This window comes from Dermacentor variabilis, chromosome 2 (assembly GCF_050947875.1).
Source record: "Dermacentor variabilis isolate Ectoservices chromosome 2, ASM5094787v1, whole genome shotgun sequence".
In the NCBI taxonomy this organism is placed as follows: Eukaryota; Metazoa; Arthropoda; class Arachnida; order Ixodida; family Ixodidae; genus Dermacentor; species Dermacentor variabilis.
In genome coordinates this window covers 36,698,525-36,724,101 of record NC_134569.1, presented here as the reverse complement: position 1 = coordinate 36,724,101, position 25,577 = coordinate 36,698,525, and the positions used below count along the sequence as shown (strand labels likewise).

Sequence of the window (25,577 nt, the reverse complement as noted above, 5' to 3'; positions counted from 1 at the left end):
TGCAGTAATAAACGTACTTCGGCGACTCGCTGGCACAACGTGGGGTTGATCAGTCTCCCCGCTACTACAAGTTCATAACGCACTCATAAAACAAAAAAATGCTTACTCGGCCCCTATTCTCCATGGTTCATCGCAAACTTCTGAGGAATGTCAACGTTTACTAGCAAGGGGGCTACGAGTTAGTCTTGGGGTTCCGCAGGCTACCTCGATTTCTTTAGTAATTGGTGAAGCTCGTCACCCCCATTTCCAGTCATACGAACGGTTGAAACCTGCCGACATGTTTATCGCATCTTAACCCAACACGAGAAGCATCCATTAAAGCTCGCGCTCACAGAAAGAAACAAAAGCGAAATTCACGATGTTGTTGGAGAACATAAAGCATTATTACCAAGATTTGAATTATGCAAAGTGGATGTTAGTTACCCTTCCTGGATGTTAACATGCCCTAAAATAGTATTATTGGTTGACGGGATTATATCAAAGACAGACATGTTCGTTGTAGCCGCACCAGCAACTGGCACTCTTCCAAATGTACTCATTATATCCCCAGTACATCCACGTTTATACAGATGGTTCGTGTCATAAAAATTCCTCGACTTCAGCATTCGTCATTCCACATTTAGCGCTAGAGCAAAAATTTAAATTATCCCGGGACACATCTTCTACCATGGCACAACTATTTGCAATCCTGTGGGCTTTGCGTTTCATAACACCAGAAAAACAATCGCAAAAATGGGTTATCTTTAGCGATTCGCAAGCCGCTCTCACATTACTACAGAGCAATAAGAAAAATTCTTTGAACACTTCGCTATTGTATGAGACGCTCAAAGAACTTACAAAAGCAAGCGCAATGAACCACGTAATTGCATTTCAGTGGATACCTGGGCACTGCAATATTCCTGGTAATACTGCAGCGGACGCAGCTGCGAATCGAGCGCACAATAACGCGGAGACAACCAATCTTCCCCTATTGCGTAGTGAAGTCCGTCTGATCCTGAGACAGATTTCTTGTCGCCTCAGCAAAACTACCTGGTTTGACCAGCAAATTAAAAACTCGGAGTTATACTCTATAGACCCATGTATAAACTTATCAATGCCGGAAACTCTAAGAGACAACAGAAAATTTGAAACATTAGTACACCGGCTGCGTCTTGGTACTGCATTTACGAAACACTTCTTGTACAGGATAAAACGTCTCTAGTCCGCAGTGTTCTTGTGGCCATCCAGACGAAGATGTGCATCATCTTCTTTTAGAATGCACGAAATACGATACACAAAGAACGGTACTGCAAGCTAATTTGTTTATATTGGACAGAAGACCATTCACTCTTAAAAAGATACTTGGCCCATGGCTAACTGCGGGCCTTCAAGAAAGAGCACTTCTTGCTCTGAAAAAGTTTTTAGAGGACACCAACATTTTGGGAAAATATTAATTATCATGTGATCCGAATACGCTAAATGAGAAACATAAAGTTGCTCGTGGTTCATAATTGGTTTATGTGGTGATCGCAACTTTTACGCAATATGTATAATTCTGTTCTGTACTTGCAGTGTATTACATGTGTTGTGTGTTTTGGCTGTTCAAAACATCTGACTTTATATATGGGTACGTGGACTGAATTAATGCACAGAACTTTGCGACTGATGTACTGTTGGACTGTATATTTTTTTTATTGATCCGGTGTTCTACTGAGTGTTATATTTTGTGTCGCTATTCTTCCTTTTTATGCAAATTTGTTTCCTTTGCCAAGTGACAAGGAGTAGCCGGTGCCACCATAAAGGCGCCAACCTCCCCTAACATTCATTTCAATAAAAAAAAAAGTGGAACAGCAACCTGCCTACTGCAGTGTGCCTGGAATGAGCCAGAGAACGCTCCACGTTAAAAGGACGAAAGAAACCAAGCGCCTTTCCTACTCTATAGAAGCGTTGTGGCCAAGCCTATAGAAAACATCAATATCATGCGGCTTTCTTTGTGGTTTCTAAATTTGCTGTCTCCTACTGCTCCGGCGTTGCCAGCGTTAGCTCAGTTTGGCAGCGAATTACCTTGACTTTTTCCTGACGAAGACGTAGACGTCGAAATCTCGGTCGATGGCTCCGTTTTGCCCATCGCTGCCTCGATTTCTGCGACATGAAGGAGGAGTAAGAAGAAGAAAAGAAGAGTGAGAAACGGTATTAAGTTTTATTTCAGGAGGGTCTCCTGAACCCCTCACCCCACCCCATGCACGTGCACACAAGTAAAGTACAAATAAAGTGAAGAATCCACTTAAGAGGAAGCTTTACCTCGGGTGCTCCTATCTAAGTACATGTAAAAAGAGAATTCGTTTTTCTCGGCAACCACAGCACCAAATTTGATGAGGTTTGTTGCATTTAAAAGACAAACTTAAAATCTAGTGACTGTTGGTTTCGAATTTTCGAGTTAGATTGTCAATTTTTTATAAAAAATTGGCAAAAATCGAAAATTTTCAAAAAACGAAACTATCAAGTTTACAACTCTAACTCAACCATTAAAAATGATAATACAATTCTGTGAATTGCATCTAATAGTACATCTAAAGCGGACAAAATTGATATGTGACACATGAATATAAAAAAGTTTAATCATAGGGAAATACAACTTTTGCAAAACCGTTGTAACCAACGTAACAAATTCACGTAAGATGTAGAATGACATGTTGAATTTGTCCGCTTTGAATGATCTAATGGATGCCGGTTACAGAACCGCGATATCAGTTCTTCGTGCTTCTATTTTTTTCAAGCGGTCAAATATTTGAAAATCGTTTTATAAGAATTCAAGCCCTAAATCAAAATTCCGCTTCCAACAGTCACTAGAATTTACCTTTCTCTTTCAAATGCAACAAATTTCATCAAAATCGGTCCAGGAGTTATCTCATAAAAACGTTTTTGCGTTTTACATGTATTTCAATAGGCCGCGTCGGAGTTGGGCCCGAGCTAAAGCTTCCTCTTAAGGAAAAACTACAGAGCGAATTTCTCGAGGAAGAATGAATCTATGCAGGTGTGTTTTTGTTTATTCCCTACTAGGGCAAATGTATCCACGAAAATGTAGTTACACTTGTGGTAATGCCAGAACCAGCGATAAAAATATAAAAATGTAAAGTACTATAGGGGAAAAAATTCGGGATCCTAGATTTGTGCAACATGAGTAACTCCACTCAGGGCGCGTCATTTGTTGTTTCTGTTTATACACGGAGTCCATTGTATGAAACAATAGAGTGTGGCAGCAGAGAATACAAAAGGAAAATAAAGCTTTAAGTACGCCCGGTAGCATGGAAGTCTCCATCGCCCACTATAAAAAAAGTAACCAGAGACAGCACCGCAACGTTGAAAGGACGCTCAAACCGCTAATACACTGGACGCACAAATTACTGAAAGAATGAAACGGAATAAGACATGCCGCGAGCATCAAAAATAAGAAACGTGTGTGCATTGAAGTGAGTGCAAGCGAAGAAGCCTGACTAATGTGCATGAAGACAGTTCCTGGCTCGTACTACAACCAGCAGCTAAGGCAAGAGGAGGATAGGGGGCAGGGAAGCAAGAAGGTGAACGGGCAAAGGACTCCCTACCAGAAGGGCAAGGGTGTTTTCATTTTTAAGGCGAGGCTAAGAAGTCATTAGCACTCAATTCTGGTAGAGTGGCAGAATTGAACGTATACGCGCTGCTGTATATACGCCGAGGAGCTTAATCATTATCGTCATCGAGGTAAGTGTTAAAGCGGAAAAAAACAAGTTAATACATCCCTCGCGAGAAATTACCGGCGCGGTAGATACATAAAGATACTTTCCGCTGATGTTCGTCGAGTTCTTTCATCTCTGGGAGCCCCGAAAGGTGTTGTTCGTGTCAGTAATGAGTTCTTTCATCCATAAACCAAAGAACTGCCTCTCGAGAAGTCAACTGCAATATTTAGGTTCTGTCCTCATCACCGACTTACAAGTCCGACTGTGTGATTAGAGCATCATGAAAAGATTTGTGTATACTGGCGTTAGAAGATGTGCTTTACATTCGAAATAACATTATAAGATTATCTATTGCGACCTTTTTCACCCGTCCTCAGGGTTGCTTCCACTCATTATGTGTTTCGCTTGTCATTATCATACGCTTCCCTTCGTGCGTTGGTCTTTTATATTCAGAATGTTGTTTTCTTTTCGTTCTTTCTTTTTTATTGTCGCTTATTTCTCTTGAGCAACACGTGCAGATAATGTTGCGGATACGTCAGCGTTGCTGCAGATTCCATTCGGCGCTTTCCATAATTGCTTTCGAAACGGCAATACACTTCTATCCCAACATGATAAATAGCCTTGTTCATTATATTTTTCAGCGTAAGTGGCACTTTGAATAATTTAGGGCGAATAAAGGAATATTACGAGAATTGCCAAACACGATGCTCTTTTTTGCAGTGAGCGGTTTCTCTCTCTCTCTCTTCCAGTGCGTGTACGTGCGTGCGTCCACGCACGTGTGAGAGAGTGAGACAGGCGACAACAGTGAGCAATAAAGGAAAAATTGCGCCTCCTTGCTAGACGCCCATCTCGAACGACATGCATCTTCCTATGTAGGAACGATGCCAAGCAGATGAGTTAGTTATATTATTAATAACACGGGCATCAAGTCGTTATCCAATATCCACCTCCCAACTCAGCCTGTTCTTTGGGAAGATTGAAGTCAAATGTTACCGCGACTTTACCCAAAATTCGAAAAGCAAGCTGATCAGTCCATAACTCTTTAATTATTTAACACACACAAACAGACAACGATGTCTCTTTATCAGATTTGTTAATGCGTCCGAGACGACATCTAATTTCAGCTACGTGGTTATTTTGGGTACTGTATGCTGTGTAGTGTGGAATTCGTTTGCTGCCTTTACAATATAGAACCCTATCTTTCTTCCCTTTCCTCAAGTAAGGATGGCCTATGCCTTTCTTCAAATAAAATCCCCCTCTCTCTTTCCTCAAGAGTTCCGGAATTCCGATCGCTGAGACTGATGTTGCAGATGTTCTTAAAACAGCATTCAGTTCGGTTTCTACTAATGAATTACCTGACGGCTTGCCCGATCTACCATACTTCGCGTATCCGCTGATGCACCGACAACCGACCCACCGCACCCCACCGACCATTTCGCCTTACAAAGTGACCCATCGCGCATACAAAACTGGCGTAACACTTGGCTTATGTCCTTAAATGTATCTAAAACCATGTTAATGTGTATTCACTGTCGTCGTAATTATGATATGTCTAATTATAGCATCAATAATATGCAGACGGAAACAACTGATCTTGCTGTGTATATCTCGCGTGACTTAACTTGGACTTGTCATGCTAACCACATGATAAATTCTGCTAATCGTACTCTAGGTTATCTACGCCGTAACCTTTTACTCGCTCGACCGACTATCAAACAACTTGCTTTCCAAACTTTTGTGCGGCCCAAGCTGGAGTATGCCAATGCTATTTTTGATCCCCACCACAATAACTTTATTAATGCCCTCGCGTCGTTTCAGAACCGCGCGACATGATTTATCCTGTCTAATTATTCGTACAATTCAAGCATCTCGGCACTAGAAGCCCAAGTAAGCTTAGCCGCTCTAGCCTTACGCCGTAGAATAGCACGTCTTAGCCTTTTTTCATAACTTTTTTTCGATTCTTTGCTTTTTGACAACCCGTACATAAAAAGAGCACAGTGCATTGCCCACACCAGTCACTCTAACAGAGTACATGCCCCACAAGCCCATACCATGACTTTTCAGAAATAACTTTTTCTGCGCACAACACAAGGCCCGAGTGGCCTGCTCACCAACGTTGCTAATATCATCAACCCACTTGCATTCAAGCGCCTCAACGAAAAAATCCCATTGCAGTTTGTAGCATCTTTGTTTGCCATTAAACCCCCCCCCTCCCCCATATAATGTCTCAGCAAGAGACATTTGAGGAAATAAATAAATAAATAAATAAATAAATTTCTGTCTTTGCGATTAAGTGATATTGCTGCTTACATTGCTGCCCGAAAAGCCTTCGCAAATGGTGTGTGGATTAACGAGAACAAGGGAAACCTAAGGGCTAGATTTTTTGTTACTTACAACCATATCACGGAAACAGACAAAGCGATTTCTCTCACTAATGTACCCGCCTTGGCGACAGTAGTCTACAGCTTCGTGGTCTTTAGAAACTTCACGAAATGCCGAGATCTTTCCCCTTAGCACTCCTTCAACAAAAACTATAGTGAAACGATTTTCAAGGTTTTCTACGCTTCTGAATCTTCTGTCTTTTATATACAGCAGGCATTTATATTCATTTGAAGCAATCGATTATGACATTTGACTAGCGTGCACAGTGTAAAGGTAAAAAGGGCAGAAAAATAAATGTCATCCTTTTTATTTTCTCCACAGGAGTATGTGCAGCTGCTTCACCAGACCTACCAAATTTCCGAAGCGATCTATGTCTTGCACCTACGGATAGTTAATTTTCCGACCTTTTCTTGCACCTAGGGACTTCAGGTCTTCGCGCAGTCTAGGGCGTATCAATCTCGAATCACTTGCTTTCCACTTCAATAAGTTCCTGGCCCCGGCTGAATATTAAGGGGCAAAGTGGCCCGAATTTGGCTCATATGACGAGTAAGGTTGCGAGGGCGGCGAAACGAGTGAGAGAGAAAGAGAGAGTACCGAGGAGGCAGCAGATTAGTTGGGCAAGAGCACGGTTACAGAAACGCGCGAAGCAGCACCTTGCGCCCGAAAAACCAGCTAATACTCCGGGACGCGGGAGGAAGGCATGGGGGGGGGGGGGGGGGGTGAGGTGAAGCATAGGAGCTCATCCCCTCGGCAAGCACTTCTTCTTCGAGGGCGCGGCCTAAACGCTCATGAGGCGTCAAGCACCGCGGTACCACTGCGCGAGGCGTCGTTATTGGGGAGCCCGGCCGCCCACTCCGTCCGAACCCTTCCCCCACCACTCTCTCCGCTATTTTCGTAGCCAAACAAGATTAAAGCAAGCGAACGAGCAAGAAGAAACGAAAGCGCTAGAAAAAAGACACGGCAGCAGCGGCGGCTTCAAGTTCTCAGGCGAGCAGGCAGCGTTGCCCGCGGCCATCAGCTGAGCGCATATGAACACTTTAGGAAACCATCGGGCGGGGAGTTCACAACCCCCGGAGTAGTAGTGGCATCGGAAAGACGGGGGAAGGCGCGAGTTAGCCCGGAAAAGGGGAGTTGGCCCGGAGTGAAAGGGAAAATTGGGAAAGCACCGTGGAAGGTAGAGAGAGGTTAGAGAAAGGGTGGTGGAGGGAGAAGCGGGGCGCAGAGACGCTCTTCCATAATCACACCGCACGGTGCAGGGAGAGTGCAGCGGCCTCTGGCGACGGAGCGAGCGCTAATATCGCGAGCGTACTTTACGATCCTGCAGGGCTTTACTGCTGATGTGATTATTTACGAGGGCACGGCGCCGCTTGGAGCTGCTCTTCACTGACGGGGAGGATCACCGGGCGTTGTAAACGAGACCGTATTATTTACGCCTGAGACGGTGCGCGCGACCGTCCTCTTCCTGCTGGAGTTCCTCTTCTGCGCCCTTCACGTCCTCTTCTTTTTATCTCTGTCTGTCAGCTTAATGTTTTTTAACGACGAAGGCACTGACCTTGGTGGGAATATTCTCAGTAAGCAATGCGATAGAAAGCAGCACGCAGCTGACGTAGTTTCAGCGCTTAGTAGCTTTTTCAAATTGGTAATCACATTTGCAACTTGTCATTGCGCCGATTTAACTGCCCTCTGCTCCGTTTTAGCCATTTGGATTAAGAGAGCGTGCTGTTTCAGGAGCACTCTGAATGGAATTCTAGGAATAATGAAGAGAGGCGAATATTCTGAACGCAGAAGTGAAACATCACAAAATAGCAAAGATCTTTTTCGCTAAGTATGCGTGAAGAAGAGATGTCTGGCTTTTGCATGAGAAGCAGAGAAGCACAAAAGGAAGAAAAGAAGGAAAGAAAGGCAGGGAGGTCAACAAGGCGCACGTACGGTCTGCTATTCTACACTGGCAAAGGGGTTTTAAGGATGAAAAGGAAGAAAGGAGATGGGGGGAAGGAGGTATGGAAAGAAGATGAGGAGGCAGATTCTTTCACGCTTGTGGCATATAAAAAAGTTTCGAGGGAATTACTGTGGTATTCCGACAAATTAAAGAAATAAAAAGGTTTTGGAAAGTGAACCCAAATATTGTAGCCTCAGAAATTGTTGCGCTAGCAAAAGAGAAAGTAGGTTCTTTCCGAGTGAACAAAGACGGAAGTTTCTAAGTCACTGTGAGTTCACTCGCCTCAGCCAAGAGTTTGTTACCATGTGTACAGGTGGCTAGCTTACTAGTGAAGCCATTTATTCCGGAGTCATACATACGAAATGTTCGTTAAATCAGAAACGCACCTCTAGAGTACAGGAGTGAGGCAGGAGAGAGGCATGAGTGACATCAGCTAGACGCCAGACCCATTACATACGTCAAGAAGATGGCACTGTAGAATCGTGCCCTGTGAGAAGTGTAATTTTGCAATTTCTCTCTGACCGACCAAACCCAGAGCGACTGTATCTTGGCTTCTCTAGCCATCCAGTCGGGGATTATCTGGGGCCAGCCAGGCGCTGCTTCAACTGCCAGAGATTTGGTCAGTTAGCGAAAAACTGCCGAGGAACAAGGCGCTGCGAAATACGCGCAGAAGACCATCATCACAAAGACTACAAGTCTACAAGACAACCTAAGTGCGCGAATTGCAACGGGCCCCACACTGCATAATTTTCTGGATGCCCTCAGAACAAAGCAGCCTCTCTTCAATACCAACATGACATTATCTATGGTCGCACACAACAGCGTGGTGCACCGGAACCAAACATGAATACGGTGAAATCAGCGCAACCACCTCGACAGCAAGCGCCTAAGCACCAGGGCACTTCTATGCAATATGCAAAAGTCGCAAGGGGACCACAACACCGAGGACAAAGTTTTGGGACATCACCAAGCCAACATCAAGCTCGACAAGAAGTTCAGGAGGGATCTCGTCAGAAGAGCAACAACATGGCTAACATGCGACAGAATACGAGCACACCGCAACCAGTAAGTTTAACTCCTCTGCGTCTATTGCTGGTCATACCAATGTTGTCCTGTGCTTTAAAAGCCATACCTGCCGCGATTCCACAGGCCAATGACCTCCCGCAGGTCAAGGCCGTATTGTCGATGGAACAAGTGATATCGCGAAACACTACATCAGCCACTGCGCAGGCGGCGCATGAATAATCGCTATGAAAATGTCGCCATATTCCCGTGGAACGCCAATAGTCGTCGCTCAAAGTCTGCGGACTTTAGAAAACTGGTGGCTGAATTCTCCTTTCCAGTATTATGTATTACAGAGGCCGGTGTAGACAACGCTTTTGACTAGCTAACTACGTTGTTTATACGTCGTCTCAATCTTCAGGACTAAGCAGAGTGATGATCTGTGTTCGAAGAGACCTGCCGAGCCTTATTAAGCGCAGCAGCATCAGACGTCATTGACTTCGTAGCATTTGAAGTTCGGTTTAACCGAGTAAGTATCACTATGGTCATTATTTATCTACAGCCCTCTACAAATATTTCACTTTCCACATAGACGGGCCTCTTTCAGAAATGCGCAAAAGATGTAATATTTATCGGAGATTTCAGTGCGCACCATGTCATGTGGGGAAGCGCCTACTGCGACTGTCACGGAAATGACCTAGAAAAGGCAATTCAGAAGAGGGGCCTGTGTTTGTTGACTGACGGCTCAGTGACGTTCCTACGAGGGCTTTAATTACTGCAGCTGCCTGGCTGCCTGGTGTGTGTGTAAGCTAAACACGGACCTGTATGAATGAGCCGTATGCGTAGTCTCATAGCGGTGGGCGGGTTCTCTGGGAGGTTAACGTCCTAAAGTGAACAAAAAGATAACCAACGATAGTATGGCGCAGAAGAAAGAAAGGACGTGGGACTTCACCGCGCGCCGCACCTGCACAATGGGGGAGTGCGCTGGCACCGGCCGCCGTTGCTGCCGGCTGCGTCTACTGTCGTCTGCCCTCAATACGACGGCGCGGCAGTTGTGGCGGGAAAACACGGGGATGTGCGCCGTGGTAGACGCCGCGGTAAGAACCAGATTGTGCATTCAAGAGGTAGATCATTGCAACAGTTACAACTCCAACAAAAATGGGAAAAGTGGGAAGACCGTGCATTGTGCGCACGGCCAAAGCACGAGCCGAGTACGAGCAGAGGCGTCGACAGCAGAGACGCGACTATAACCAGCGACAACGTGCTGGTGCGAAAGCGGAGTATGCGACCATTGGCTTGGCCTCTGAAAAACGCCAGCGAGAGCAGATGCGAGAGTCTAATCGTCGACGTCGAGCGCAAGCTACCGATGAAGGTCACGCGTTGGAGGCCGCTCGTAAGCTTCAAGCTAGCTCGTTCGAGTATGCTTCCAAGCGGCAGAAGCGTGAGTTGCCACCCCCTTCGAGTTTCGCCGGGGCGAATTATGGAGTCATCGTCTTGCCTCCGTAATTGCTTTTAGTTCATTTCACGTACCTGTCCCCCGAACCCGGCTTGGCTCTTCATGTCAACTTAACTTGCTCCTGTCATTCTTTACCAGGACGTTCTTTCACTTGGATCGTGCACTTACAGCTCCTGTCATCCGTCATTCATACTTTATATCGCTCATCAAATATTGTTTTTAAATAAACACTCTACGCGAGTGCTTTTTGGGCTCGCTGACCATACTCTCAGGATACCAAGCGTTACCATGCCCAGCCTTTATTTTTCCCATTGGCGTTTCTTCTATTAAATTAGCGTTTTGGATAATTTTATACGCCTTTTCATTTATTTTGATTGGTTTTACGCCCGTTATTGCTTTAAGGAGGCGTGGGCTTGCCCGCACATTCTTTTATTGTCTTTTACAAATACCGGGCGGCGAAGAGTTCGGAGTGGGACGAATTACAAGTTCATGAGAACGGTGCTGGACGCGAAGTTTGGCCATAGTTGCTCGGTCTACGATGGACAGCTGCGCTAGCTAATCCGCCACCATATGAATGATTCGGCCGAAATTCTTTTTGTTCACTTTACGGACGTTATCCAGCCCTGATGCCCCCGCTACAAGACCATGCAAGGCCGCCATATTTTTTGTTCCCCTTACGGATGTTACCCAGCCCAGATATCCCCGCTACAAGACCACGTAACGCCGCCATATTTTTTGTTCACCTTACGGACGTTAGCCAGCCCCGATACTCCCCCTCTGAGACCACGCATATGGCTCATTCACATAGGTCCGTCAGGTAAACCGCTTCGCTGTAATAAATTTGGCTTGATTTTATGAGCAAGTGTGTTTGACTTAATCATGTGAGTTGGCTTCCCAATTGAGCATGTTTTATGTGAATTTTCGGTTCCTGCAGCTTTTCACTGGGCGTAATCTTATGTAAATATGAGTTTCTGGCACTCAGGTAAGAGCACAAACATTTCCTAACCATCATATATCATTTTAAAAGTGACACGTTGCAAAGTTCATTAAATAATAGCGAAATTATTTGTATGAAGCCTCATTTAGCTGTTGTGATATGATTTGATCTGGCGTCACTGACAACGCATCTGGCTCTGAACTATTCACTTTGGGCATTGTTGGTGAACGCTTCTGACGTTACCATAAAAAATTGAAAGTGCTAGGTACCAATGTTACGACCAGAAAAAGCTGCATTACGGAGCCAAGTTAACACATCGCTTCTTAACTGAACGTGCCTGTAGCGTATGCATGAAAAATAGCTGTGGTAAATATATTTTGCTGTGTGTTGCTTGGAATGGCTGCGCCTATGCAAGCTTTTCTTTACATTTTTGCAAAATACACCGTTACTCACCGTGAAGCTGTATCTTGCCTTCCGTTTTATCGAGAGCGTTTTGTGCCATGCAGTGGTAAGTGCCGTAGTCTTCTTTCCGCAGATTTTTGATCGACAACTTCATGTATACCTAAGAGAAGAGTACTTGCATGAGTTAAAGGATAAGCCCAGGCTCCTTCGTTACTCCCTTGCTTTTACACGTAGCGCTCAATGCAGCAAAAACATGCTGAGCTGGACCTATAGGTAATGCAAATATGCGAAACACAGAAGGAACGCTTAAATCAGACTATTGAGAGCTAGAGAGAAATAAAGCTTTTTAACGAATGACAAAGTGATTGGCCGACTGAACATGCTACTTTGCAGGAAATAAGGGATACCGCTATTTTTATCAAAGAAACCTTATTTAAGGCAAAATACGTGATCTAAAATTACGTGCTGCGGCGTACTTTAATCATGTAGGAAAGCAAGAACTGACATCTATGTGTACCCGATCTAATGCATGTTCACTTTGTCAGACAATGAGATTCGCCGACGTTTTCTTGCCATGCTATAAGAAGCGAACAGAGCCTGCACTGATAAGAAACTACAAATTACCTTTTTTTTTCCTCCTTTCGCTTGTATACTTATCAAGTAATCACTACTGTGCTATTTTTGAACGCCGCTCCACTAGTTACAGCCAGCAATGGTCACATACCTTCAACCCTGTCCGCGTGATGTAAGCCTCATGCCTTTTGGACTTCTTTTGCTTGGTCCGCGAGTCGTGTGAGGTGGCGAACGTGATGTTAGTGACTGCGGTGTCTAGGCGATGAGAGCTACGAAACCAGAAGTTCTCCGAAGGTGGATGGGCTTCCGTATGGCATTCCAGGACCACGTTTGAGCCCAGGGGTGCGCCCACGACTTGGTTGGGCACCCAGATCATAGGTGTGACTGACGAACACAGATGAAAAATAGCGTCAAAGCACAGTGCCCTTTGTAATGAAATACTTCACCCTATGAACAGCAAGTCTCACAAGCTTTCCTTCTCAATTTTTGTCTCTGCTTTCGAAGCTACAATTGCTGCTGCTATTGCAATCCTGCAAATGTAAATTTGACTATAGAGCAGCCTTACACTAATACTCTTTAGGAGCCTAGTAGCAAAGCACGAGAGATACAGAACAGTGCAAGATATAATATTGTCTCCCATTGTCTTTCAGCTCTTGTGCAAATCTTCTAGGTTAATATGAGGCGTCGCAACTCGTCCAACTGTGGAGTCCTTCTGCACTCACGCTACTACGTTTCCAACTTGGATCTTCCCATGTTAGACGTAGCCGGAAGCGCGTTTATTTAAAAGTTTCGTTTAGCTATACAGGATAAAAGCCGCGAAGTTAATGCTGAAGTTTAATAAACGTTTAATACCTTATGCGAAAATAGAGACATTAATTCGAGTAACCGAGAACGCTACGTGAGTTGGGCGATCCGTGATTCTGCCAGGACAAGCACAAATGACATGCCACAGTCAGTGTCTTGAATTCATAAAAATGCAGTCGGACGAAACAAAAGCTTAATTAAGCCTCCAACTTCAAGAAATTTCATTCACTTGAATAATGTACAAGATGCTGTTAGGTGATTATGACTAAGGCTCACTAACCGCTACGTCCTTGGTGACACACACACTTATAGAGAGACAGAGCGAGATCAGATGCCAAAGGGAGGGAGGTTTGCTGCCCTACACTGGGGTAAAAGGCAAGAGGAGGCAGAAAGAAAGAAAGGAATAAGCGGAGAAAAACAATTACGTGCGTCTCAGAAACATAACAGGTGCTCGTGGTATTTTCCTGGCCGGAAAGCTCTAAACACGGAACTATGATTACTATACGCAACACGTTGTTATTGCTTTTACAGTGTTTTGTTGCAGGTCTGGTCCTAAATTAAAGTAGGGGTAGTGATTATACGCGCGGCTTCACTGCTTTCCGAATGCACTTCTATTTGTTATTAAACAATACATTGCTCTTCCAGAAAGAAGAACATGGAAACTTACAGGTGACTTCGAGGAATATGCGTCGGCTTATGGATGGCGGCACTCCGTTGGATGCGAGACACAGGTAAGCGCCCATGTGGGAACGGGATACCCTCTTGAACAACAGCTCCTGTCCTCTGTAGACTGTCACTACGGTGTTAAGAAAAGAAAGGTGCATCAAGATATGAGCAGCAAGTCTGCAGGGGCCAGCACATACATTCCTTGTCTTTCAGCATGAGCTGTTAACATTTGGTGAGGAATATTAAAAAAAATAAAACACCTGTCTATTTCGGCCTCGAAATAAAGTCTTGGGACAATCTAGTCTGCCATCGGTGATCTTAGTGCATGGCTTGACGTTTAGGAAATAACTGCGTCAGCGCTTCGATCCAACATGTTTTTGTAATCTAATTTGCGGTAAAGTCCACCGAGGTCATTTCTTCTATAAGAAACTACTAGGATACCTGATATCATCTGCCTCGGAGACGTATTGCCTCTTCCTTCCTCGGTCTGCGGCGTATAACCTTCTTCTGTGTCGGTAACATAGTACATTGTCTGACGCGTAATGCAAGATTCTACGTGTCAATTCAAGCAATAACTGTCTTTTCTTTAAATCTGACATCCCGAAAGAGGTGTAAGTCGATACTCGGTGCCGGTTGTGCGGCGAGAATGAGCATTTGAGGCGGAAGAGCGCGCTTTGTAGCTCCCTGCGTTTTACAAATATCTCCAGTGCACCCTACCCCCCTCATAGAAAGCCACAAGAAATAAGGTAAGAAAAGAAAGAAGGAATCCGTGACGCACAAAGAAAATAGAAAAGTCTCGAACAAGTAAGGAGAGCTGCGTGTTCTTGCCTTGTTGTTCCGCGAAACTGCAGGGTGGTACAACCTAATGGGTGCCAAGCAAACATGGCAGGCCTCGTTTTTGCTCCCGGGGGTGCCGCGAACCGAAAACCACCGGTCAGCGGTCGGCGGCGCGCAATATAACTTGTGCTCAAACGGGCGCTAAAACGTATCGCGCCTGCCCCACAATCAGCGGACCCCATTACTCTTCATTAAAGGCCTATCGTCCGAACAGGGTGCGAGATATAAAAGGCGGTAGCCCGGGCGGGGGGTGTTAACCGGGGCGCGCGAGGAGCATCCTTGACCACGGCGGCGGTCTGCTCGCCAGAGGCGACGTCTCTTATTCCGGACACGTCTCGGCTTCCTTCGGGGTGACCGCTAGCTCAGTCGTCGCTACGGGCGCCATCACTGGGCCGAGATCCAGCTAGCCTGGCTTCTCTCTATGGGGCTGTATATTGCTGGGCAGAACCGGGCGGTCCGAGCGTTGATGAAGATTTGTTCGCTAGTGGCCCATTCGTCACGCCCTGCGTTCGTAGCTCCGCGCGTCGACCGGATAGTACTGAGACAAACGTTCATTGTCTCGAACATCAAAATGAATCGAAAACAAAAGACAAATCTGAAATCTTTTTCAAGCCAGGTGCTTGGGCTTAAATGTTTCTTCTTCTCCTGCCCGTGATTGTTACAGCTTCAATATCGAGTTCGCGAACGAAGGACAACCGTGGTGAAATTCTCAAAGTGAACATGTGAAAAGTGTTGCGACAGCGGAGATGTTAAGCTGAACACATGACGCAACCACCTGGCACTTGTCGCCATTGCGCGTGAGCAGGCTGCAGCAGGCGCGTGTGCTCTCTTTAGTGAATGTGCGCAGCGGAAAGCAAAAGTATGAGAGTGCATTCAAAACCTGAAGAAGCTTCACCTCTTGCGCCAAATGAATGCCGGCTACAGCAGCAGTCCCACTGACTAACGACATAAAGTGCCGTGGTGAGAAGTTGCACTTGATATCGTTCTAGCAAAAATCACTTCTTCCGAGCTGCAACACACATCGACTTCATAACTGCCAAATTTCCCCCACGTTCGCACTTTAATTTGCTCCAATTTGTGCGCTTTGGCTCGACGCTTCAACTGGTGCCCATATACGGGCCCAGACTTTTGCTTTAACCCTTCACCGAGGCTACGCTATATGGTTAGGACCACCGGCTGCATCAACAACTAGGAACAAAAGTTCCAGAGTGTTCGCAACCACTAAGCGTTGGCACTGTACGTAGCTGAACCACGTACATGCAAGGATCATAGGTGCGCGCGCACGTAAGGTTTGATCTCTTTTATAGGTTTCAGATTAATGCAACTGAGCCTTTGCTAATAATGCAGGCATTCGTTTTTTTAAAAGCAAATAAGAACTAAATATTGTGCTGGGCCACTTTTGCTTTGGTTCTCTGCAATATATGATAAATGACATATTAACATATTATGTAAAATGTTCTTGTGTTTTCATGACTAAGTGCATTTACCCCTTGTTCATATCTATATATTTTATGTTCCTTGTGTGTAGGTTTATTTTATGTAGTTTTATTTCTTGTGTATATTTCATGTTTGTACCCCCCCCCCCCTATGTAATACCCTCATGTGAGGGCCCTTAGGGGTAATGTAAATAAAAATTTAAAAAAAATGACATATTCGCAATCACCTGTGCTAGTGGGACCACATAGAGGAAAAAAAAAACGATAAAGCACTGTTGAAATTTATAACTCATTTGATGTTAAGCTATTCGAGGTCATGATGTTTAAAAGTGAGCTATTTTCATCAAATTCTCAAGCAGGTGTATGCGTTCCCTCATTCACTTTTATATGCACCGCACAGAAGAAGTCTACTTACAAGAACCAGACGCGTCAACGGTTACTGGTACCAGTGACGATACGAAGAAGAAGCTCTCGCCCCGGAGTTGTTGGCAATATGAGTGGTGTTCAATGTTCATGGTATCAGATTTTAAAAAAATAACCTGCATAATAAAATCTTTATAAATGTGGTGTGCAAGATAGTCTATGCTACCCGAAAATGAATTCCTGAAGCTGCTAATGCAAAGAAAACGGGCGCAATGACTAACTGCTTAACGTTAAAGCATCAAACTTGATTTGCTCATTTAAAGTTATTGAAATGGATGCTCACAGGGTTGGAAACACACGAAGTGCAGCTAATGATAACTCCTAAAAACATATATGGCACCCCATTCCCCAAAATAAGCAGTGAGCGACACATGCACAACGCTTTGCGATGCAACATGTAGCGAGCTGTTTGCAGGCGAATCATGTTAGCGTAGTCATTTCACGCTTTCCTCAAAAGAACGCGTATCAACGTAGCCTGAGAAAACTTTTAATAAAGATAAAAACACAAAATAAAAAAATTGTCTGCGTTTTCTCCTTATGTACTGTCGGCGCTCTTGAAGTTCAGCTAAGAGGCTGCTGGCTTCGGGAGTCTGGCGTCAATTATGCTTCCTGATATTCCGTTTTGCCTTCCTAAGTTCTCATTGCTGGAAGCCCTCGTCTCTAACAGAAACCCTACTCCGACTGAGCGCTCAAGATTTTCATTCGCTTTTCATAACACAAACAAATTCAAAAATGCGCACAGAACAACCTAGCTCCATTGCGCGATATACAATTTGGAAACGAATTCCCGAAACGAACCCCATGCGCACCTGCTCGAGAACTTCGTAGCTAGTTTAGAATGTGTGGGCGAAAACAAGAAAAAAGAAAGCCAACTGAAGAACGAAGTGTAGAGTTCTCGGTTTTTGCCTAATCGAATAAGTACAAAAAGAATGTGCGTGTAGAACCAAAAGTACGCATGTTGATGAAAACGTGCGTAAAAAGAAAGAAAGGAAGAAACAAGGAAGGCTACATCCTCTACTCGTATCTGCTATAGCCAGACACAGAGCAAAAGAAAGAGAAAAAGATAGTATAGGCGTAACTCCAGCAGAAGCAGCAAAGTATAAAGCCGAAAAAACTAGGAAGCAAAAATAATCGCGAGTGGAGAGGGGGGACAAAGGCTGAATCAAAAGCTATGTAGGAATCAGCCTACGAGGACGTTTCCACTCGAACTGTTCCGAGTGGGACATCTTGCGCGGCGAATCCAATAAAATGACGTGATGACCGACACGCTTCTCTTCATTGCGTCTCATTTGAAACGGTATTTTCGTATATTAGTATACAAATAGTTCTTTTATTTTTCCAATTGGCGCTCTTCGCTTATTTCTGTACATTCCCTCTCCCTGCAATCCCTCTATCTGCTTTTCTTTTCCGCCCTGCCTGCGTTCCTCACTCTATGTCGGACCTCGCCCTCGGAATCTCGCCATCCACTCCCCTTGAAATGTCTTCGTCTTTCACGTCACTTTTTTTTTTTTTGCTAGCTTCCCATTTTGCTTTCGGCTGAACTATGTCTTCCGTCTCTTCGCATCGACGGCGACACCGTCATAGGCCTCGCTTGTCTACTGGCACATTCAGACTCTTTTTTCATCCATTTGCCATGTGCCATTTGCGACGCTTTGAGTTCACCGCTTAGCAGTTGCTGTCGCGTCATCCGTGTGTATATTTGCTTGTTGCATCTTTCCTTGGGACGGCGCGCACCCTTAACGCATACGTGCTTCTGTGAGTTCCGCTCTTGCCGCCTCGCTTGTTACCCTTCGCACGCCTGCCCTGATCTCGCGGGGACCCAAGAATAAAAGGAATAAAAAAAGGAATGAGAAGAAAAAGAAGGAACAAAAAGTCCAGTGGTGTCCTGACATAAAACAGGAACCGCGCGAGAACTTTCTTTTTGGCCGAACGTTCAAGAGGAATCCTGGAAAGTTTTATGAAAATGCCAGCTGTCAAGTAGTGGGAATCTGGAATATAGCTGGCACTAATACAAGGGGCAATCGATTTGCGATGCGCCTTACAGGCGCTGCCTCTTTCGTTCGTGCGTTAACTTTTTAGGTGCACATTGAAGCTCTAAAACTGCCTGCAACGAACTCGAGTTCTTTTAGCGGCTATGCGAGTATGAAACAAAGGTAAAGACCCACGCACTCCCTCCGAGGGTGCTTGTGCTCATTGTAGCCTATGCTATGATCTCCCTGATATTTCAACCTGCAAGAAATAGGCGACATGGACCATTTGCAAGGCCGCTTTCTACTTTGGTCCGATGAACCATCCGTCCCTCCTAGTACACTGATCGTGCTAAAACTGCAGCTTTGGTCTGTGAGTCCATGTTAGTTTGTCTCTTAGGCTAACAAAAATACAGTGTATTGAAGAAACACGTTTACAGATTTTCTCTTTCAGCGCATGAAAAGAAAAGGATTAACCACGAAGAGAACTTCCGTTGGCATATTGCACTCGGCGTCTAGATAATAAAAATCAACTTCTACTCCCGCTTTACAGCAGTGAATACGAAAATGTCGCAGCGGCAAATGCAAGGACAGGCGCATTTGAGGCTGGCTGTGTCTTGCCCGAAAAGTCAATTCTTTCTTTTTATCAATAGGTGACGATCCGGCAACGAGGACTGTCGCCCTGACAATGCTAAGGCATGTTGTGCTTAGCATTAACGCTACCTTCTGCCGTACCCGAAGTCATCAGGACAAACAGCAAACGTGGCGAGAAGTGCGACTGTTTGGTCTTGTAAGTTCGACATCCTGACAAATCGTAGCACAAAAGAAACAAGGTCTGACAGAATAAAAGAAGGGAATGACAGTCAACACTCGTTTGTCATCTCTCTCTGTCTTTCTCTATTTTCTCCTTCTGTCTGATTTTTCTGCGCTACGATTTGTCGTGGTGGTGAGAAGAACGGACTAAGCAACCATAAATACAACATAAATACATAAACCAAAAAGTACAATATAAACAAGTGGTTTCTCTTTCTGGTGCTTCTTCTTTCCACAAAAAAAAGAAACAAAAGTAGTAAGCCTGTTTCCGCAGCACTGTGACTGTTCAACTGCTTAAGAGAAAAGCTACTAACAAAATATTTTTGTTAACTTGAGAGGCAAGAAAAAGGATTAGGGTTGTCGTTGTGATTTCCGTACGGACACCATGCTCATGATACGTATACCTACGGGCTTGCAGAAAATCCGCTTACGAAGATCTTTTACGTGCCCAGGTGTCCCCGTTTTGCCAACGTAGTCAAAAGTGTGTGGAGAGAGATATAATAACTTTATTGAATTGGGGAAAGGGGGATAGGGGATTAGGAGCTTTATGGGCGGCGCCCCAAGTCCAGGGCTCCACTGGCTTCTGCCGCCAGTCGAACGTGACCCAGAAGAGCCTTCTGCACCTTCGGGCCTGAGCCGGCGAGCTGTACCTCCCATTTCTCCAGTGTTTTAGTTAGATTATACCTTAATAGGTAGGAATTTAAACTTGGCGGTCTATTTTGGCATCCCCTTGAGATGTGGTACAACGACGGTGGCGAGTCGTTACACCACGGACAAGCACGCCCACACATGGTTGGGAAAATTTGCTTAATTTTAATAAATTTGGGTAGACCCCTGTTTGAATGCTGCGGAGATCTATTGCGTTTTCCCCTTGCAAAGATATGTGGGTGGCACCGTATCTTTGCCGCATGCCGCCCTGGTGAGCAAGAATATCGCGTGGTGCCATACGTGCCGGATCATTGTCCTCCTCCTCGCGACGGCTTTCCTGTGAAGTGGCGGGTTGTGAATGGGAGAGTGATGGTTGCTCTGCTCGGTTCGTGAGCTCTCGAGCTAAAGCGTCAGCCTCTCATTCCTCACCAGGCCTGCGTGTGCAGGGCACTAGACCGGTCTGTATGTATTCTTGAGTTCCTTTCCCAGGAGGTTGCTAACCTTGAAAGGGAGACGGCCGTTCATAAAGAAGCGGCATGCCTCCTGAGAGTCTGATGATGTTGTACGACTCCCCCGACTCCCGGTCCACCATCTACCAGCACCTCGTTCAAGTTGTGGGGGTGTGGTCGAATACCCGCCCTCTCCAGGATCTCTCTGCCCGATCTCGTCTGGCTAAGTCGGCTCCTTCGTGAAATTAAAGTTGCCGCTTTTATCTCGCCGTTTGTGTTGTATACACCAAGGCCAAGGAGCTTGTCTGTCGGGGTGCCTACCGGTAAGCGCAAGGTTACCTTGTAGGCGCCTCTGCAGAGCGTCTAGAACCACGCTGCAAACGAAAGCCCCTTGTCAATAACGCAAAACAATGTTATGTGGATTACAAGAGAAGCAGTCGTGAAGACGCAATAATGCAAACTGTATGCACGTAGTTCCTATCAGGTGTATTTACAATTTGTATTACGATTACCCGGGTTACGCAGTGAGCGTCCGCTTGCTCTATAAAGTATACCGATTCCGTTTGCTTTTTTTTTTACTCTGAGTACACAACGTCTACATTGTACATCGTGCATCATTATAACTTTTTTGCTGTCATTGATAAATCGAGTAACCTCGATAACATTGTTCTAACCATGCGAAGCTACGTGAAGTCATATTGTAAAGGCCAATTATACGATAGTCCTTAGCATTTTCTTAAGATTTTCATGCACTGCTACAGTTCATCGCGCGTTGACTATTTTCGTGTTACTATTACTCTTTCCACATTAGGTAGATAGAAGGAGGCTCTTTAATGAAAATTTTAGATTCTATAGAAATAATTACATGTCACATATAACATTAATCTTACATCATCACGTGAGATATCATACAGAGACTACTAATGGATTCGTGATACACGCATTATATATATATATATATATATATATTAGGGAGGTGTTTACATGACGGTACGTCTAGCATAGTACTTCAAGTTCATGTGACGGTAAATGAAAGAATACACACAGTACATACGGAGAGCACATAACGCACACACACACACACACACAAACACAAACACACGCTGGATTAATATGTTTCTTTGATAGCAGTGTCTCGCAGAGAAGTTAAAAACACGTTTTTGGCGCCGGACCTTATCTGAGAACATTGTTGAAGCCATTACCAACACGACTGGTAGTTGATGATGGTGGTAATTGGGACTATAGGGATGATGATATGAAAGAGGTTGTTGTTGTTGTTGTTGTTGTTGTTGTTGTTGTTGTTGTTGTTGTTGTTGTTGTTGTTGTTGTTGTTGTTGTTGTTGTTGTTGTTGTTGTTGTTGTTGTTGTTGTTGTTGTTGTTGTTGTTGTTGTTGTTGTTGTTGTTGTTGTGCTTCGGGGAACGGCCGCAAGTCGTGTGATTTAAGCATAATGCCCGCAGCGTACCTTTCTGGTCGGCGACGCGGAACGGCTGTGCGTCTTCCCGCCGCCAAGAGACCTTGGGTTCGGGGTTGCCGCTCGCCTCGCAGCGGAAACTCACGTTGCTGTTCTCGCGTGCTGTCAAGTTCCGGGGTCCAAAGGAGTCCACGAAGTACGGAGCGACTGTTCTCGACCGCCCGCGGGATGAGGCACGTGGAAACAAGGTGGTGTGAGCCCCGGAAAAAAAAGGAAGAAGGGAGAGACAGAGAGAAAAAAAGAAAGAAGTGTACAATGAGCTCCTTGTCGAATGGCTTGCTTTCATCAGCTCGGTACAATTTACAGGATTCAAGTTTATCCAGCCTCAAGAAGTCACACCGTAAAGTTAGCGGCGACTTGCGGGAACATAGGTAATACGTCCACGTTACCCTGTAACTTTTCACGAATAGGACGTTAGTGTCGCTGCCAAATTTTAAATGGTACGGGATGCAGCATACGTTGCGCATACTCCCCCGTAGGTGTAGCAACGCTCTCTTCGGCGTATTGAAAGACCCATTTATGTCAACGTGATTCACGAGACGCTACGTCTTATAGTACGGCGCAGCACATGTTACTCTGCCCTTGTAAATGACAGCGGGTGAGAACCGTTTGGAAAGCGACTTCAGCAGAACAGCGGAGATATGGAGAGTATGGGGCTTTTCATAAAGCGCGTTTGATGGGGCCCGCTACTGTGCGTATGTGCTTGATACCCACCAGCAACAGCAACTGATAACAAAGTTTCCTGCTCGTGCGAGCAGAACGAGATCATCCTGCATGCGGGATGGGCGCAAACTTCGACGGCCCAGTGGCACCAATATTGTTTTCAATAAATAAAGCTCTCGTCCAAGAGCTACCCCCTCCCTCATGTTAACGGTTTTACTGGGCGAGATAGCTAAATACAGCCCGCTTTGGACAACGCACGCACATATGGACTACTTAACTTGCAAATGGGACAGTTTCCACAACAAAAAGAAGCGAAAGTGAAGGAACTGGGAACACCGGGACATCGTATTCATTCTTTTACAAAAGGCCGACATTATTAAGGCAGCATGCAGTAATTTCCTGCGTGAAAATGTCATATAGGGGGAAAAATGGAATTTGTATATTGAGAGCAAAGCGCGCGCTATCGGACGTCGGGGACATGAGTACACAGAAGCGCGTGATTTCTCCGCAACACAACCGCAAACACAGCGCGGTCCTGGAAACTGTTTTGGAGCTTCGTGAGCGAAGATCGCCTCACGTCTCGACGAGTAGACGGACAGTCTGGAGGGGAGGAGAGATAGAACGAGGCTGCATGCCTGCGAAACAAACGGCTTTCCGGCGGCCTGAGACTGGTGAACGGGACTTCCGTAGCTGTCATTGTTGAGCGCAGCGTTGCCGTCATGTGTGCACCAGTGCGAAGCCGGAACCGATAACGCAAAGGATGTGTAAAGCATTGTTTATCAGCGCCACCACACAACAAAACACCGGCGTTTGAAGTTATGACGTCAGCGTAGTTGTTGTCGATTCCGCTGGAAAACACACTGCGACCGAAGCGCGACAAGGGCCACTGCTGGGTTTTCTGCATCCATTTCTATACTGAGTTAAACCGTATATTTGCAAACGAATAACTCTTAGGAGCAGAGTTTAGTCAAAACTTGTTAGGGCGCCAGCAATAAACCAACTCATGTGGTCTGCGGCGTTTAATGATACTTAAAGCGAGAAACGCGAAAGCTGCCCAAAGGTATACATAATGCTTTTCAAAATACAACAATACTCTAAGCATATCGGTGTGACTCCCCGATCAAACACCATCAATGCTGTCCTTCTTGACAGAGAATAGACGACGCCTCCATCAAGTCGGCGCACCTTCTGAATATAATTTTGTCTCGGCTGTATAAGCTGGTCATGTGCTATCTCTTATCGCTGCTCCAAATCGTACTCCTCTGCCACCCTCTTAAACTATTTCAATTTCGTAAAGCAATTTTACATGCTTATATGGGTTTGTAATGGTATTTATAAACAGCTGTGAAAAGTTTAGGCACAAAATATTTTTTCTGCAAATAATACCTTTTATATATCTAATCAATGCAATAGAATCGGTCCGGAACCGTGCTACTCGATCCATATCTTCAAAATATTACTACAAAAGTAGTATCAGTAGTATTAAGTCATCGCCCAATTTACCCACATTAGTCTATCGACGCAAGATAGCACGTCTATGCTTATTCCACAAGTTGTATTACCATTTTCAAGATCTGCACGAATCACTTCTACCACCAGCACGTTCGTGACGACGCCTGTTCAATTCACTCAGTTTACAGCGCCTGTATGGATCAACTGCTGCCTTCAATAAACCATTTTTACCCACAGCAATCCAGGAATGGAATGCACTCCCAGATGCAATCGCCAGGGAGCATGATCCTGAAGAATTTAAAGAGCTGTTGCTTTCACATTCTGGAAACTACAATTGAACGATTTCTCTTTTCATTCCAAGTGTTGTTTCATTTGAAGTCGCCTGTACTCCTATTATGTTTTGCTGCATTACTTAACCTGCATTATTTCAATTCATTCTTGATGTAACATCTTTGACTTATGTATATCTATGACTCCCCCCCCCTCATGTAATACCCTGTAAAGGGTCCAATAAATGATGATGATGACTAATTTGAGCGTTTTGTGGGGTATTCTAGAGGGCGCGCAATAGCTTACGAATGTTGTATGCCTCCACTATTCAACAGACATACTCGAAGTTTCCTCTGAAGTGAAAGCGTGCGCCGGAAGTACTCGATTCGGCTGCTTAGAAATGCACTGCCTCCGAGTACGAAACTGAAAGGAGTCCAAACGAGGCACCTTCCTTAAATGCTCCGCGTCATTAAAGTAACACTTTGATGACGCGTGAGCCTAAGCAGAAAATACTGCCATGAATGACACCTTGACGGAGCCGTGGGCGCCGCATTACTGGCAGAGGCGGGGCAGGAAACAAAAAAGAAAAAGAGAGAAAGAATGACAAGAAAGAAAGAAAGAGAAACGAGAATAAATTAGTGATTGTACTTAATTTCAGGACGGATATAATAACCACCCCGTAGTAAAACTAAATCACGCACTCACCAAAAGCAAAAATAACATTTAAAAATGTAGGTAACACAAATCAATATGCCAGAGCCAAGAACCAATAGAACAAAGGTGTTCGGCATAGTAAATGTAGGAAATGCAGCTCAAGACTCATAGTAGTACAAATCGAAATCACATACAGCATGAAGCCCGCTAAACTCCAGCTGATCCTCCAGGGATCGTCTTATACCTATTGGCTCGTATACCCTCTGGGCGAGGATTCAAGGTCCTCGTCATTATTCACTCCTCTCTTACGCAGTAGAGTGCGCAATAGATTTACTAGTCTACGAGATAGATATCTACCCTGTCCTGGGGCCCAATATTTCGGTCTTTGAAATAAATCTTCATATTGCCACCACCGCCACGACCCACAGGTGCTGTGCAATGCTCCCGCATTCCTCTGACGTGTTATTGAGATCGGACTGCTTTGTTTAAAAGGGCTCTTTTAGCCTATATAAAGTTTGTGAGGCAAGCTCTCCGACTTTTCCCATGCCTTTATTAGTCCTCCTAGGATGTTCTGCAATGTATTCAGTATGTTCTGTCAGAGTTTATTGTTTCTTTACATCTAGCACTATCTTCCACATA

At 45.0% G+C, this 25,577-nt stretch overlaps 1 protein-coding gene across 1 annotated transcript in view; it reads right to left on the bottom strand.

Annotated features, from left to right (window-relative positions):
* The window catches only part of LOC142571631 (titin-like), a 220,107-nt gene that overhangs the window by 45,398 nt on the left and 149,132 nt on the right, over nucleotides 1-25,577 (bottom strand). The window contains exons 7-11 of the mRNA XM_075680140.1: nucleotides 21,891-22,046; nucleotides 13,855-13,983; nucleotides 12,535-12,767; nucleotides 11,862-11,970; nucleotides 2,044-2,121 (exon numbers count right to left, since the gene is read on the bottom strand). Of these exons, the coding sequence (XP_075536255.1) occupies nucleotides 2,044-2,121; nucleotides 11,862-11,970; nucleotides 12,535-12,767; nucleotides 13,855-13,983; nucleotides 21,891-22,046 (705 nt within the window). The remainder of the gene's footprint in view (nucleotides 1-2,043; nucleotides 2,122-11,861; nucleotides 11,971-12,534; nucleotides 12,768-13,854; nucleotides 13,984-21,890; nucleotides 22,047-25,577) is intronic.